Below are 16,320 nucleotides of genomic sequence, written 5' to 3' on the forward strand. Positions count from 1 at the left end.
TCATCTGAATATGTTTATCTTACCAAACCGCATGTAGCCATTAAGTACTTTCACAGGTACAAAAACAGCCTGATGGAGCTCAAACTCTAAAGATGTTTTTGAGTAAAGAGAAAGAACAATATAAATATTTTCCTCCCAGTTACATAGACTAATAAAACTATGCCAAATGCCCATGTCCAGTCTCACTGTGATCTCCTCTTTCTCTTATTTTTCCCCTTACCACTGACCAGTCACAGCCCTTCCCTGAGCCTGGTTCTGCTGAGGTTTGTTTCCTGTTAGAGGGAGTCCTTCTTTCCTGCTGTCACTAAGTGCTTGCTCACAGGCTATCGTTGGATTACTATATAAAGCAGTGACTTGTGATTTGGTGTCATGTAAATAAGGAATCAAAATCAGCTTTATTGTCAAAGTATTTGAACACACACTGGCCTGGCTGTTTCTTTGCTATCAGTGAACAAAGTAGACAGCAGACCAAACTGACAACATGTGCAGCACATTTATAGTGCGAGAGTGCAGAGTGTGTTGGAACAAGTAGTGGAATAAATAAGGGATGGATTACTAGTTACTATAAAACAATATATAAAAGCTGAATTCAATTAAACTAAAACAGTCATTACTATAAATGAATAAGGTTTGCTGTGATTTGACGTTCTCTTCCTGGTATAGCCTTCTAAATTGGAAAGTAGATCAAAGTCTGACTTGTTTCAAAAATAGATCCTGCCTTAACAATCAAGTTAGAGTGCATAATCTACATAAGTAGACAGGGTAAAAAATAGCAACATTGGTGCTTGAAATGTTATTTAAAAACATTTTAAAATCAAACATGTTAACTAAAAAGAAACAAGTGAACATTTTAAGGCATTTTATGAATAAACATGCACTTGAGACATTGAAATAATACTAATGGTATTTCCCTACATGATTAATGTGGCTAAAAGAATTCTAATTCTCAGTCCTAATCAGTTTTATTTGTATGGTGTCGCATTACAACAGCAGTCGCCTCAAGGCAGTTTCTATTGTAAGGTAATGACCCTACAATAATACTGAGAAAGCCCCAACAATCAGATGACACCCCGTGAGCAAGCACTTGGCCACAGTAGGAAGGAAAAACATCTAAGACACAATTCAAGATAACAATATTATCACGACATCTGTATGAAATTTGAAAAGAAATGATTATAATGTCATTACTCACATTTAGCAAATTAATTCGATTTAACATGTCAATGAGAAATGAGAGCAATTACAGAGACATATACAATATTATGTGTGCATTATTAACCCAACATCAATATTTAGCTCTTTAAATATCACGCTTATTGTTAATACCAGTTTACAAAAGTAAAATATCCCAATTTGGATTTGGTGAGTCAAAGTATTCACTGCAGCATCAACAATGCAGAAGAAAAAGAAGAGCAGGAGGAGGAGGAGATCTGGCTGCATGAACTGGTCTGTGGCGCATTAGTGGAACTGTACATTGCCTACACACTGAAGTGCTCTTACATTAGCCTCTGTCTGAGCAGCATCACACTGGTTGAGTCATAGCAGAGGAAGGATAACTAGCCACAATAAACACTCCTAATAAGAAATACAGTGAAATATTGACAGCTTAATCAAAGTTTTTTTTAACAATGCAGTCTTAAAAATGTATGCTGTTGGTGCAGAAGCACAAAATGCGCTTTTTACGGATCACTCAGAAATGTCTCTTCATTCACACGCATTTAACACTCGTGTTAATTACTGCGAGTTAGGGAAAGGCTAAACACTTCAATTGATTAAACGTTAAATAAATGCTTGCCTGTCACCACATGCAGAAAGTATAATCCCCACACTCATTTAGCTTAACTCTCCTCTTATTACCCAGCCAAGCTATCAGGTCTGTCTCCACTGTCTGTTATCCCTGCCCTGACCTCAGTCTTAATGGATATAACCTTCCCATTTCTGCATTTATGCACACAATCAGTCCTGGCCTGCGGCAAGGTGTCACATCAATACATCCTGCAGCTTCACTCCAGCCACAAATTGGGTGAGATAATAAACACAACAGCACAGTGAGGTTCTCTTTGTTGGAATCAATTCAGTCAAGTTGCAATGGCTGGAAATTGTTTGCTGCAATCGATCATTGGATGTTTACAAGTTTTGTTGTTTGTTAACTTTCATATCTGCAATGTAAGCAGCAAATGTGCGATTCGGGACAGTTGGAAAATCAGTCATATATTAGCGAGGAGGGTAAAAACAAGGAAAAAGAGCGCTTGGTGAGAATTGATTTTTCCATACTGGATAGCAAACAGGCACACACACTATTGCTGGACTACGGATTTCCACCTATTGATCCACACTGCCAATAACAGAGACATTTGCCATTAGGAATTTGCGATGGTTGTTACAGACTGACCTAGATGGAGGTCTCTAGTGTTGTCCTGCTTTTTTTTAACCACTCAGAATCAAAGAAAACACAACAAGTGATGAAAGCAAAAAGTAATTGCTCTGTTCCTTTTTATCTTTCAATTGTTTTATTTAAAGAGGGAACTATGTAGACGGTCTCAAGGATCACAAGAAATGAGCAGATTTAAAATCTCAGTCATATCAGCACTTGCTAATATTATCAAAATTGACAAGGCTTTCTGTAGGAAAGCACAGCTATGACTAATGTGTAATTCTTGCCAAAATAGAAATGTGTCAAATCATAATCATCACATTCATTTGCTACATCGACACCTGCCAGGCAAGCGGGGCATTATGCAATCCAGACTACTATAATAAGAATTGTGTAGTTTGGTGCATTTTCAAGCAAATTCCTTAGTCACAAACTGGCCTGGCTGGTCTGCATAATGAGCTGCTAACTGGTCTTTTTTCAACAAGAGAGTACTGAGCTAAGCTTGCATCAGCTTATCTGGCTGAAATTAATCCTCCTGATTATCAGCTTTCTTCTTCTTCTTATCCTTTAAGAAAAGCCTTAAGCTTCTTTCAAAAACAATGGGTTCAGATTTAGTCAAAGTCAGTTGCGGCTGTGGACAAACTCTTTGCAGTTTGTGCTTTAGCCCTGATCCGGACAAGCCGAGGGTGTAATATTCATCTCTTCCTCCACAGCGACTGCTGAAGTGCCCTTGAGCTGAGCACTGACCCCACAGCTGCTTCAGTGTAATTGCTCAGCAGTTGACAGTGCAAGGTTATAGTCAAACCGGGCAGTGTCAAGGTGTGAGCGTGTGAATGTGTGTAAACCTGCATCCGCCTGCAGCTTCTCCTCAAGGCTGCTCCAATCTGGTCGTCGGTGAGAGCTGCTAACGCTCACCACCAACCACATGACCTCAACAGCATTTAATATGATTGAGAGCCTGGGACGTAGTTGTGTTCGTGCCCTTTCTTTTTCTTTTCTTTTTTTAAGCTCTACTCTCACTTTATTAGGTTCCTCAGACATCTCTAAGGCAGCTGACAGAGTTTGGAGAGCTGCAGCTGATCCTCAACCGTGATGTGTGAAGCAAAGTTGGTGAGACAAAAGATAACAAATTAATTCTCCAGACAGAACTCGGTGCCCTACATGGCAGTTGAGGGACTGGTAGACCAAATATGAGACATTCTTACACTTTGCAGCTTACTATTGAGTGCATCATGTTTGCAGAGATGACTACATGGATTAGCAAATGTTATAGCTGATACTGTGGGCTATTTAGAGAAGATAGAAGAGTCTGCAGCACTATAAAGCTAGTACACACTAATGTGATATTTAAAGCCGCTATAAAAGGACAAGTGACATTCAAACTCCCCTGAACATTAATGGGGTGGGATGGGTGAGTTTGCAAAGGGGTATACCTGCACATGGATAAACAGAGAATGTGTCAACATTGTTAAACTCCTGTAAAGTGATGTCTCCTTATTCACCTTTGTAAATACATCTCATCTTTTTTGTGTTTTCAATTCTATTTGTCTGATTCCACAACTTTTTGTTTTACATTCACAACATTTTAATTTTCATCCTATACTCCAACAAACACGGTGGCAGTGTTTTTTTTGGGGGGGTTTCCTGTGCACTTTTGAGCACATTCATCCAAGTTCTGCTCATCAGCTTCTCTGGAATGACTAAATTAAAAAAAATCCGTTTGGCTAATTACGGGCCATCAAGCTCCATAATCCAGCTGGTGAATTTTGGATGCTATGACTGAGGAGTTTGAGTATTAAGCCAGACATTTGGCAGGTGTCTGTGTTTATTCATACGCCATTTCCAGCTCATAAACATCTGTGTCCTTTTTTTGGAATGGCCTATCAACGAGACTATTAGAGCAAAAATGATTTGATGTACTCCGCATGTGTTTGACTGTTTGCGTGTTTTGGTTTTTTTAGCCTTGAACTTGCAGCACTTTTTATTCCAACCTGAGAAAAAAAATAGTACTAAAACAGGAATGTTTCTTATTGTTCTTGTGCAGAGAAAGGCAGTGGTACAGTGCAGAACTACTCACAGGCATGTGTGACGGAGAAACTGTTGGAGGACTCCAGGTTGTCAACATTGTAATTGAGGTGGAAGGGTTTCTCTGTCACATTCTGGTTGGTGTTATACAGCTGGACAGCAAACCTGAAGGCGCTGTGTTCCTGCACTGTGGAGCGCATGAACAGTCCGCCTACGGGAAACAAAATGTCACATAAGACAGCGCTTTAATTAGTCCATCCCCAGCATGCATAACCCTGCGTTTGCTCTATCTCGAATCCCACTAAAAAGGACGGCAGGCTGACTGCGTGATCGCATTATATCAGAGGCTCGTACGTAAGTTAATTTCAATGGAAGAAAAAAAAAAAACAAGAAAAAAATGTGTAATACATTGTCACACTAAATAATGCGCCATAATTCTCATTTTGACAAAATTATATAAATTCATTTTTTTAACAAACCGCCCACAAAGACGCGCAAAATCCCAGTTTGGGTTGGTAAGAAGTGAAGTTGGCAACGAATTAAGCAAAAAACAAACAAACAACAACAACAAAAATAAAACCTCAAGCAGTGACTAATTGAGACTTAAAGAGTGGTGTCCTATTTTAGACTGTGGTAAATGTTTTTAAAATGAATATGTAGTCAGTGCATCCCATTGAACTTACCGATGTTGATTTGGTTTGGAAAGCCTGCCAGCGAGTGCCCCAAAGAATTGAGTAAAAAAAGGACTGCCGCTATTGTGCGATGCCACATTTTCTCCGAAAACTGGAATCAGCTCCTGGTCTGTGTGTGACAGAGAGAAAGAAACAGGGAGAACCATGTACACGGGCTTGTTCGCAAAGAAATCCACAAGATGCGGCAGGTCTCTCTCTCTTTCTCTCTCACTCTCTCACTCACTGTGTGCACCCACGTTGAATTTGTGCCAGCGCAACTGCAGCGCCAGCCCTCTGCTGCTGCTGCTGCTGGAAATCTAAAGCCAGTGTTTTATCTCAAAGATGGAGGTGGTGGTGGTGGAGGAGAGGGGGGGGGGGGGGGGGGGGGAGAAAGCGGATCTACGGGTCCCTACTGTGGATAAAGACCACTGAAATGGGCCAGGGAGAGTGAAAGAGGGGAGGGAAAGACAGATGGGGAGGGAGGGGAGCCGGGGTGTCGGGGGGTTGGGGTGGGGGGTAGACGTTTATCAAACTTGGTCTGACGTTGAATTATAATAAGAGCGGCCTCCCGTCTTCCTCCGCGCGTCACTGCAGAGTTGGTGTGTGAGGCGGTGCAGTGTCTACTGGCTTTGGTGTGTGTGTGCGTGTGTGTAGGTGTGCACACACTGACGGTCTGTATGGATCACCAGTATATTGCTGACTTGTGCATGTGTGCATGTGCTGTGTGTGTCTGCATACAGGCCATGTATAAGCACGCTATCTATCCATCTATGGTATCCCTTCCTATTGTGTTCACATGTGTGGGAGTATGCATGCAGCATTAGTCCAGCACAATAGCAGCATAATCCGAGGCTGTCCCCTGCAGGTGTTTGAGAGCAGGAACAGTAACTGTGGGCACTAATGCTCTGATTTATCACTGTTTAATCACCGGCTGCCAAGGTACCTAACTAATGCTATATATTAGAACCCTAATTGACTTACTTGTGTTAGTGATTTGGATTCCCACTCATTTTTTTCTGCGAAAGTGAACAGCTGATGCAAAGGGGAACAAGGCAGAAGCAACAGCATCATTTGTGGGAGGTGATTGAAATTAGGGTCACTTAAGATAAAATCTAAATGAAAAAGGCAGTGACAGAAGCATAAAGTAGCTCATATTTTCTCCCCTCCAAAATCATCTGTGTGTCTAATCCATCACCGACACACAGGAATAGGTCCTACTAGCATCAGCATATTTACATTTTGCAATTGAGTGCACGTTACTGAGATATGCAACAAGGCCATCTCTTCTGGTGAAATGTCTGTGCTCCATGTTTAATGTTCATTATTAAGCATTCAGGCAGCCCGTCTTACGCTGGTCAGTTCGAAGAAAGTATACTGCACTAGCTAGGAGGACTCTGACTCACACAACACAAAATATGATAAGATGCTGCAACTTTAACTATTATACTATATTTATTTTATCTAATTCACACCAGTTTTGTCTTTTAAAACTGCCTGTATCTCAGACAGACAGTAGGGGGGAGGGAAAAGAAAGCATCAGTTTAGACAGATCTTTGAGTTTTGAGCCCCAGTATGTTGGTTCAACATGGTCCATCCAATTACTTCACCATCCGCCTCGGCATAAGCCATGACAGAAATGGGAATTATTGACAATGGAGAACAGTATCACGGCACCAGCAGGGGAAACCTGCAGCCATAGCCGGGTTATCACTGCCCTTAAAACTTAATGATGTCAACAAACCCACTGCTAATTTCAAACATGCTCCAGTAATGAAGACAGAGTTCTCCTAAAGCAGTTGTGCTTGCTTCGGAGTTAACTCTGCTAACGCAATGTTACTTCTTTTTGTTGTTTTACTGTTTCTCATTTAGAACATCACAGCTCCGTTCACAACCATCTAAATCAGTGTTTGCAGCATTTATGGTTTTACCAAATATTAAAAACACACAGTAAACAACTAAATAGCTGCCTTTTACAGATTTCTTTCATTTGTTTTATATTACAATGCTGTGCTGTGTAATTTCTTTCTGCCCTGCACACTACAGCACCCAGCATGGATGTGATTTTAATCTATTGGAATAGTTATTGAACTCTTCTGCCTGAACTTCACTCCATTTAATCATTTATCTATTTAAAGACATTAAAGTTAAATGGCTTAGGATTAGCTGAGCAGCAGAATGTGTTCTATGTGTGTACATACTGTGTGTGTATGTGTGCACCAAGGCTGGAGAAAGCATTAAAGCTCCCTAGTTAGACTGCTGCACAACCAGCACTGCAAAAAAACAGAAAGAAAAAAGCAACAGTGTCTGTGCTTATTGATCTGGATGTGATTTAATGCTTGGCATACAACTACGATCTATAACAGGATGCAGCGAGAACAACTGCACTATAATTAAGTTCAGTTTCACAAACAGATATACTGTCAGTATAGCGTGACCTTTTTTTTCAGATACGCGCCAGTGTTAGTTTGTCATTTGCAGAAATGCATTCACTGCCACTTGAAAAATTATGCAATTAGTTTCAGTCCACTTAAGCATGAACTCAGATTGAGTGAAATTCTTGCAAAACACGTACCCGTCCAAAGTGTTGGTCTATCACCAGCTGATGGGCACAAAGGGCAGCTTGTTGTGCAAATCTTAATTCTTCATGCTGTTGAATGAACGGGGTAAGGGATCCTGCAGAGATTACTGGTGTGCTGGGTTCGGTGCCCTCGTCAGGGATGTTAATGATTTATTAATATTTTCTTGAGCCCTCCCCTCAGCTCTTTACAGAAAACACGGCACACTAAAGTAAAGCATGACAAGATAATAAAGAAGCATTAAATTGGTTCCATTTAAACCTCAGTGACTTAATGGGATTTCTAAAATGAGCCGATATATGCACTCTAATAAAAATCTGACAGAGACAGAACGCTGTTTCCATTTCATGTATTAAAAAGGTGCTAATGTGAGTCACTATACGAGGTATCTTTCTGATGTGACTACCGACTAAACCACAAACAGTAGCTGTTGCAGCAGAAAGTGCTTGAGACTCTCAAACAAGGTATAACACGTGCACATTTCTCTGCAGGAATAAGCAGCCATGTGAAGTTCCCCTCCTCTCCATGTTAGTCAATGATGATGTTATATATAGGTCAGCTTGCAAGGGCGCCCTTCAAGAAGCTTGATGCTCTTTATTATGACTCAGCTATTCCGTTTGCTCCCATCAAACGTCATCAATGGTCCGCTCTATTCCTCTGTTAACTGGCTATCATCACACACGAATTGCAATATTTATTGAGTCCTGCTCGCCTCATTTTGATGAAAGTTCCCAAAACAAATGTGTCTGTTCACTGATCATTTGAGCTGGTGGAGGAATTCAAGAGATTTATTGTGGACATTAATATGACCTGTGCTGTTACATACCCATATGCCATTTGTGTGTTAGTAAGTAGTGGGTGTGCTGTTGTTCTTTTGACTTTTAATGTTTCTTTTTTTAGCTCTCATACCATTTTCTCCAGAGGTTTTGCCTTTTGCCCACGCTGTCATAAATAAGAATATGTTTTTAAAGCCTTTCCTGGTTAAGTAAAGAGAGAAACTTAACTGCAGTACAAGCGTCACATAAAAACAAAACCAAAAACCATTTACAATAAAGAAGATGCTTTCAGTTTATTCCTATCTGGCTTTTAGTGAGCTAGTTTGAAGGTACAACTCATGCCGGTGTGAGTCTGCAGTCCATACAGCTGTATACTGATTCTCCGGCTTTACAGAGGATTACAGTTCCTCCCCCATTTCCCCGGGACTTCCCCGGCAAACGTCTGACAGCATTTCAATAAGGGTAAGTATTTAGGTGAGGTTTCTGGCCATCACTACACTGCATCTTCAGTACACCTTGGGCATGTTTCCCGCTTTCCACCGGAGCAAATGAGCTCCGCTCAGGAAGCACGCCGCTTGCTGTCTGATGCACAACCTCTTCAGCAATATTCAATTGAGTGTAAATGTCAGCAACCCTTTTCCAGAACTTCCCACTGAGTTTACGTAAAACTGACATTTATGAAGCGTCGACCATATGGTGGATGAAATTAATAGCACAGTGTTTTTATCTGACATTACTTTCAAAGTCTAACAAGGACGTTATGATAAAACTTGAATCTCTGCTAGTTAGTTTAATTCAAATCAATTCAATTCAAGTTTATTTATATAGCGTCAAATCACAAAAACAGCCACCTTGAAAACAGCCACCTTGCTTTATAATGTCAAGTAAAGACCCTACAATAACACAGAGAAAGCCCCAAACATGCAGATGGCCCTCTATGAGCAAGCACTTGGTGACAGTAGGAAAGAAAAACTCCCTTTTAACAGGAAACAACCTCCAGCAGAACCAGGCTCAGGGAGCCGTCTGCTGCGACCACTTGGGGTTGATGGGAGGAAGATGGGACAAAAGGTACACTGTGAAAGAGAGCCAGACTGACTCAGAGTTTCAGGAAATGCAGACATCAGAGCTGTTTTAGTCACTGCATGTTTGTTGTGAAACAGACTAAAATACTCAGAAAATCGCACCACACATATCACAGAACGCCGCCTTTTGACCCTTGTCAATACCAATCTATTAGTTTCAGGACTTAACCTTGTTTTATATATAGCAGTTGTGAGTTATAACCCACAGAATTATGCACACAAGTTGTTAGCCTGAGGGAGTGAAGTGGCCTAAATACGGGCATATCCAGTGTTATAAGTAGCACTGTTAACAGAGAGCACAAAGCCACAATTGGACACATCAGACAAGCACATTCATGAAGTCATCAAACGGGTCAGTTACTGAGTCATTATTTCAACTTCAGTCTGAGTAACTGTCAAAAGGATCCAGAGATATACTGAAAAATGTACCTCTCACTCACTTTTGCTTTTTAAAGTCTGTTTATTATAATGGACATAATTTATAAAGCATTTATTACATATAGAGCCAAGTTTTCTCCTCACTCGTTTTGTTTAATGGTTTCAAGAATCGAAAACTTCACTTGATTATAGTGACAGTCTCTGGTTTAGCATCATTACTCAGAGTTGAAACCTGTGAAATTGGATGTGAAACTTTGCAGCCACGTGCACGACTGCATGTCACGTTTAAGATGACATTAGAGGAAACGCCTGCTGGGAGGAATACGCGGCAGCAGAAGCACTTTGATATATACACGACCTCATTTTCCTTGCAGATAACATAGATGAGGGCTGGCACTGGATAATTAAAAAGGAGAACTCCAGATGTAAACAGCATCTTAAGAATCAAACGGCTCGCTGTGCATCTACTGCTATCATTTATCCTTGGTCAAGGATCAAGAGGAAGCAGTTTCCATGTAATGGCGTGTCGCTCTCCTGGTTGATTAGAAGTGAGTATTTAGCCAGGATCACAGTGTAGATAAAGAGAAAAACCAGGAGGAATATAGTGAATATTTTAACTTACATTAATAATACAGGCAACAAAATTAAAACCCTGACCACAATGGAGAATCCCTGCTGAGCACAGTGGCTTCCAAGGGAGTTTCATGTGTAACTAAACAATAAAAGTAATACCTCTGAAATTCCTGATATGAAATGATGATATTGTACTTGTGCATTATGGCACCCAAGGTCAGGACTGCAATAAGTTGTCTGAAAGCTCCCAAGAAAGTAGGGAGATAAAAAGGGATTGCTCAGTGCTGTAAAACTCACAATAAAGCCTTTCATGTTTCCTTTCCATAGCATTTCCTGTAAAATGCTGGGATTTATGGCTTGACTTAGATTTTCAGTAAATGCTCTGAGCCTCCCAAAACGGCACACCTTATTATACTGTCTGTCATGTTACCGCTATACGAGTGAACATTAGATCTTTGCTGTTCTAATATATATATATATATAACACTAAGGTTTATCTCTTAGCCTAAAATTAACTGCATTTATGAGCAGAAGCTCATATGAGCTATGAATTAGTGTGCCAGTTATTTGTTTTTCTCTCCAGGACCTCAAACCACAATTCTACTTATAATAGCACTCAGTTTAATCCAAAAGGATCACAAGTAGGGTGGCATAAGCAAAGACTGACAATATCATCTATAACCTCTTTTTCTTTAAGGCTGATTTCACATTTGTCCCAAGTTTTGATTTGAAAAACTTTGTTAGGCTACAACATAATTTCAATCAGAATAAAGCAATTTCACTTACATCACTGGTTGTTCATGCACTACATCTTTAAAAGTTACCTGAAGCTGTGCCTAAACAAAGAAAAGGAGTTTACAGCTACTGGAACAGCTTTGTGAAGTTTTACAAAGGCAGGGTAGCGCTTTAGGCTACATGCTAACACACGGCTAGCACAGAAGACAAAGTATAAGTGAGGGTAAAGAGAATGTAAGTAAGCAAAATTTACTTATATAATACCTTTCTACATAAGAATCAGTAACTGCTTCACAATAGTCTTCAACAAATAAAAAAAATATAACTCACAATATATTAAATCACAACAAAGACAACACTAGTTAAAAGCTAGCCTATACAAACAAGTCTCAACATCAAATGCGCAGTCTCCTTAAGTTTTTATTCTCAAGGAGGAACCATCAGCAGGTTTTGATCTCGTTTAAGACCTCAATGACCTGCACGTTATAAGCAGGCATTTGACCATGCAGAAAAAACTTTTTGAGCTATTTTGTAAGACAAAAGTAAGTACTGTATTCTACTGTAATCTATCCCGTATAGGGCTTTGGAGTTGACGTCACGCCGCAATGCATTGTGGGAGCGCAGCTCCATTTTCGGGGTCTACGAATCAAACAAACGACGACGACAAGAAACATGCTTAAAAGCAGCTCAAAAGAAAACGGACGGTATAGAGACCGATTGCGTCCAGAGGCGAAGCAGCGGTACTTGAAAAAAAATAGAGTGCATCGCAAATCTGGACCCATTTGAAATACGGCAGTGGAGTAAAGACCCAGACGACTTACCGCCACTGTCCTACCCCGATATCTTCACGTATCTTGTTTGTGGAGTAAGCGCTTACACAGCGAACCAGTTTCGTAATTACAAGTCACTGGAGGCGCACATCCAATTTACAAATGGCTGGGTGCAAGATTTGGCTATTTTCAAGCCGCCAAACTCTGAGTACGCCGTCAAAGTAAGTCAGCTGGAGTGCACCGAGTGAAATAGCCATTTTCCACCCCCCACCATAATTAATGTTACACATTTATCATTTAACTGCTAAAATATCGTTATCATATTATATGCCCATAATTGTAAAGTACATGCAAGTTAACACATTGATAATCGGGTAAATTATTAACGCCAATTTGTGTCCTTCCTGTCTCATTTCATTTATTGTCTTTACATCAACCAATCAAGTCACTCCATTCTATGTTTGATCGCAAATTCTATAACTTCCGAGACCACCAACGATGATATTATTCAGCTACAGTGGGGCAAAAAAGTATTTAGTCAGCCACCGATTGTGCAAGTTCCCCCACTTTAAATGATGACAGAGGTCAGTAATTTGCACCAGAGGTACACTTCAACTGTGAGAGACAGAATGTGAAAAAAAAATCCATGAATTCACATGGTAGGATTTGTAAAGAATTTATTCGTAAATCAGGGTGGAAAATAAGTATTTGGTCACCTCAAACAAGGAAAATCTCTGGCTCTCACAGACCTGTAACGTCTTCTGTAAGAAGCTTTTCTGTCCCCCCTGTTTGAACTAATCATCTGTATAAAAGACACCTGTCCACAGCCTCAAACAGTCAGACTCCAAACTCCGCCATGGCCAAGACCAAAGTGCTTTTGAAGGACACCAGGAAAAGTATTGTAGACCTGCACCAGACTGGGAAGAGTGAATCTACAATAGACAAGCAGCTTGGTGTGAAAAAATCAACTGTGGGAGCAATCATCAGAAAATGGAAGACATACAAGACCACTGATAATCTCCCACGATCTGGGGCTCCACGCAAGATCTCATCCCGTGGGGTCAAAATGATCATGAGAACGGTGAGCAAAGATCCCAGAACCACACGGGGGGACCTGGTGAATGACCTGCAGAGAGCTGGGACCAAAGTAACAAAGGTCACCATCAGTAACACACTACAACGGCAGGGAATCAAATCCCGCAGTGCCAGACGTGTTCCGCTGCTGAAGCCAGTGCATGTCCAGGCCCGTCTGAAGTTTGCCAGAGAGCACATGGATGATACAGCAGAGGATTTGGAGAATGTCAAGTGGTCAGATGAAACCAAAGTAGAACTTTTTGGTATAAACTCAACTCGTCGTGTTCGGAGGAAGAAGAATACTGAGTTGCATCCCAAGAACACCATACCTACTGTGAAGCATGGGGGTGGAAACATCATGCTATGGGGCTGTTTTTCTGCCAAGGGGACAGGACGACTGATCCGTGTTAAGGACAGAATGAATGGGGCCATGTATCGTGAGATTTTGAGCCAAAACCTCCTTCCATCAGTGAGAACGTTGAAGATGAAATGAGGCTGGGTCTTCCAACATGACAATGATCCAAAACACACCGCCCGGGCAACAAAGGAGTGGCTCCGTAAGAAGCATTTGAAAGTCCTGGAGTGGCCTAGCCAGTCTCCAGACCTCAACCCCATAGAAAATCTGTGGCGGGAGTTGAAAGTCCGTGTTGCTCGGCGACAGCCCCAAAACATCACTGCTCTCGAGAAGATCTGCATGGAGGAATGGGCCAAAATACCAGCTACTGTGTGTGCAAACCTGGTAAAGACCTATAGTAAACGTTTGACCTCTGTTATTGCCAACAAAGGTTATGTTACAAAGTATTGAGTTGTATTTTTGTTATTGACCAAATACTTATTTTCCACCCTGATTTACGAATAAATTCTTTACAAATCCTACCATGTGGATTCATGGATTTTTTTTTCACATTCTGTCTCTCACAGTTGAAGTGTACCTCTGGTGCAAATTACTGACCTCTGTCATCATTTTAGGTGGTGGAACTTGCACAATCGGTGGCTGACTAAATACTTTTTTGCCCCACTGTATAAAGTGTGATGTGAACATATTTAGAAGTTACCGGAATGAAAATGTCTTGAGCACACCAACTGATATCTGGAGACGTAACAGAACTTGATATCAGCTCGTCTCACGGCTGCTATCCAGGCTAGACGCCTTCGTTTGGTAATATCCGATACATGAGCTCCTTCATGTTGCTTCCAGGTTGGGAAAGCATAAAAAGACAATCGAGCGTGATGTCCACGCTCCAAAGCCAGTTGAGAAAGTGGTGGGGCAACAAACAGAAGGACACACCTCATGGATTCACTGGTTATGGATTGATCTGAGCCCACGTAAAAACTTCTGGACACAAAATTTTTGTATTGTCATCAATTACTTATTCCACCACCATCCTTTTAATCCTGCAGCAAACAGCTGAATTAGTGAATGAAACACATTTTGGCCCTATCCTTAAAAGTATTCACACATCATCCATAAAATACTAAATGCTGCACACACAGTGTTAATCACAGTGTTTATGGACCTAATGAAGAAACTAAAGTGCATATATGCCACCTGGCAAATTTACTGCACAGATAATTACAGAATGTGAGCACTTCTGCTCAGTCATATAGTGCTAAGGTAAATCAAGCAAATGATGCATATATAAGTAGCACAAGCATTTAACCCACATGGATTTAACTTGGCTGCAGTGTTCAATTTCAAATCCTGAAACTGTATAAAAATATAAACCGTCAAGAAGATTTATATTAATCATACATTTTCTTGGAGACAGTGTCAGGAGGTTTAAACACTACAAATCCAATATATGCCAAAGTAAGGAGACATTGCTGGGAGCCTAGTTGCAGAATTTCAATCAAACTGAAGATGACTTAATGTCACGGACCCAGTTCCAGGGATTTGGGGTCCGTGAGCAGTGTGGACTACTATTGTAGTTATTATTATTATTATTATTATTATTATTATTATCATCATCATTATTGTGGTTGTTGTTATTATGGTTGTGTCTGCTGTCCTGTTTTTCCGTGTTGGTGTACTGTCAGGTGTTTAGGGGTGTGTGCTTGTGTATGTGAGGGTGCGGTCGTGGCAGGCACTTTTAGGCCTGGTGGGTGTGGCCCTGCCAGCTGACCGGTCCCACCCAGGAATCCACACACACCTGGCGCCGATCAAGCCTCGTCAGAGGAGCTTCAAAACAGTGTGGCTGAGAGCTCCTCGACGCTGGATCGTTGAGTGACTTCCCGTCAGTCTTAAGTGTATTGTGCAAGGTTAGTGCAAGTCTACTGTTAGGTTTTGTACTCACGGCTGCCTTTGGTATGCGTGTTTCCTCAGGAGGAATTGTGGCGACCAGGAGGCAGCACACGGAGAGTACACAGGGAACGGAGACAGAGCACGGAGCACGGGATAAAGGAGAAGACACGGAACGGGAGTTGGGATCGCACGGGGGGATTTATTGTTGTTCGGATTGTCACCACTGTAAATAAACACTGTTGCACTGTAGAGTCCTGCATTTTGGGTCCTCCTTTCCCCACATCCCCACGGTCTGCCAGCGAGACCGTGACACTTAAGGATGACTGCGTCATGCAAGCATAAAGTGCATCATAACAATTCTAACAGGATGTGACAAAGGCATAAGCAGGAATGAGAAACTCTTTACATAAAGACCTGATGTGACTTTGCCTGAAAAAAAAAAACAGGACAATTTAAGAGGTATAGCGGATGACACAGAATAGTCAGGAGCACCACATGGATACATTTGCTACAGTCTCAATTCATGGTGTTAGAAATTTGTAAATCAAAATTGAGCATGACTCAGTAATTTTGTATACATTTTCAATAAAATGTAAATTATTCATTTTAGCAAATGACTCACTCTGTGTGCTGAGGGATCTATTTGAGCCAGTTTAAGTTTTGGCTGCAAAGACCTGCAGTGCTGGAATGTCATGTGCAATATTGTAACGATGAAGAGGGACGCTGTGGATTCACTCCAGCCCTCTGTCAGGTGCAGATGTTCAGTGTTGGACATGCTCTTCCATTCAAATGTTGTAACTAGGGCAACAAGTAATTTATCTATTGCTCTATTTTTACTAGTCTTTTTCAATTCTTTCAATAAAATGCCAGAAAACTGGCCTTTAGAAAAAAAAAAGGCAATCTTTTATCATCAGAACACTTTGGTGTCTGTCAGCTTATTGATTCATTTGTTCCAAACTGACACAGCAATCAGTGTAACACATGTTTGCACAGGTTAGGCCTAAAACTAAAAAATTATAGTTACTTTACTCCTGGCGCCTGTCA

General features: G+C 41.0%; 1 protein-coding gene and 1 long non-coding RNA gene across 9 annotated transcripts in view; one reads left to right on the forward strand and one right to left on the reverse strand.

The window, feature by feature from the left end:
* Nucleotides 1–5,386, reverse strand: part of LOC147320404 (glutamate receptor 3) — an 81,453-nt gene extending 76,067 nt beyond the window's left edge. For 3 of the 8 annotated variants that reach the window (XR_015131262.1, XM_086308345.1, XM_086308344.1), the window contains exons 1-2: nucleotides 5,083–5,386; nucleotides 4,452–4,610 (exon numbers count right to left, since the gene is read on the reverse strand). Coding sequence is in view for 7 of the 8 variants with exons in the window: in XM_086308345.1 (XP_086164471.1) it covers nucleotides 4,452–4,610; nucleotides 5,083–5,170 (247 nt within the window). In the remaining variant the exon portion in view is untranslated. The remainder of the gene's footprint in view (nucleotides 1–4,451; nucleotides 4,611–5,082) is intronic. The other 5 variants (XM_086308343.1, XM_086308341.1, XM_086308340.1 and 2 more) reach the window with 3 other exon arrangements.
* A 6,465-nt stretch (nucleotides 5,387–11,851) lies between these two features.
* LOC147320405 (uncharacterized) lies at nucleotides 11,852–15,624 on the forward strand. The gene is made up of 3 exons (XR_015131150.1): nucleotides 11,852–12,181; nucleotides 15,072–15,268; nucleotides 15,358–15,624. It is a non-coding gene; the product is annotated as an uncharacterized LOC147320405 (long non-coding RNA).
* The last annotated feature ends 696 nt before the right edge of the window (nucleotides 15,625–16,320 follow it).

Source organism: Aulonocara sp. 'chitande type north' Nkhata Bay, linkage group LG10 (genome assembly GCF_057382095.1).
Source record: "Aulonocara sp. 'chitande type north' Nkhata Bay isolate Kocher_YH1m ecotype deep benthic linkage group LG10, A_spYH_male_GT1.1, whole genome shotgun sequence".
In the NCBI taxonomy this organism is placed as follows: domain Eukaryota; kingdom Metazoa; phylum Chordata; class Actinopteri; order Cichliformes; family Cichlidae; genus Aulonocara; species Aulonocara sp. 'chitande type north' Nkhata Bay.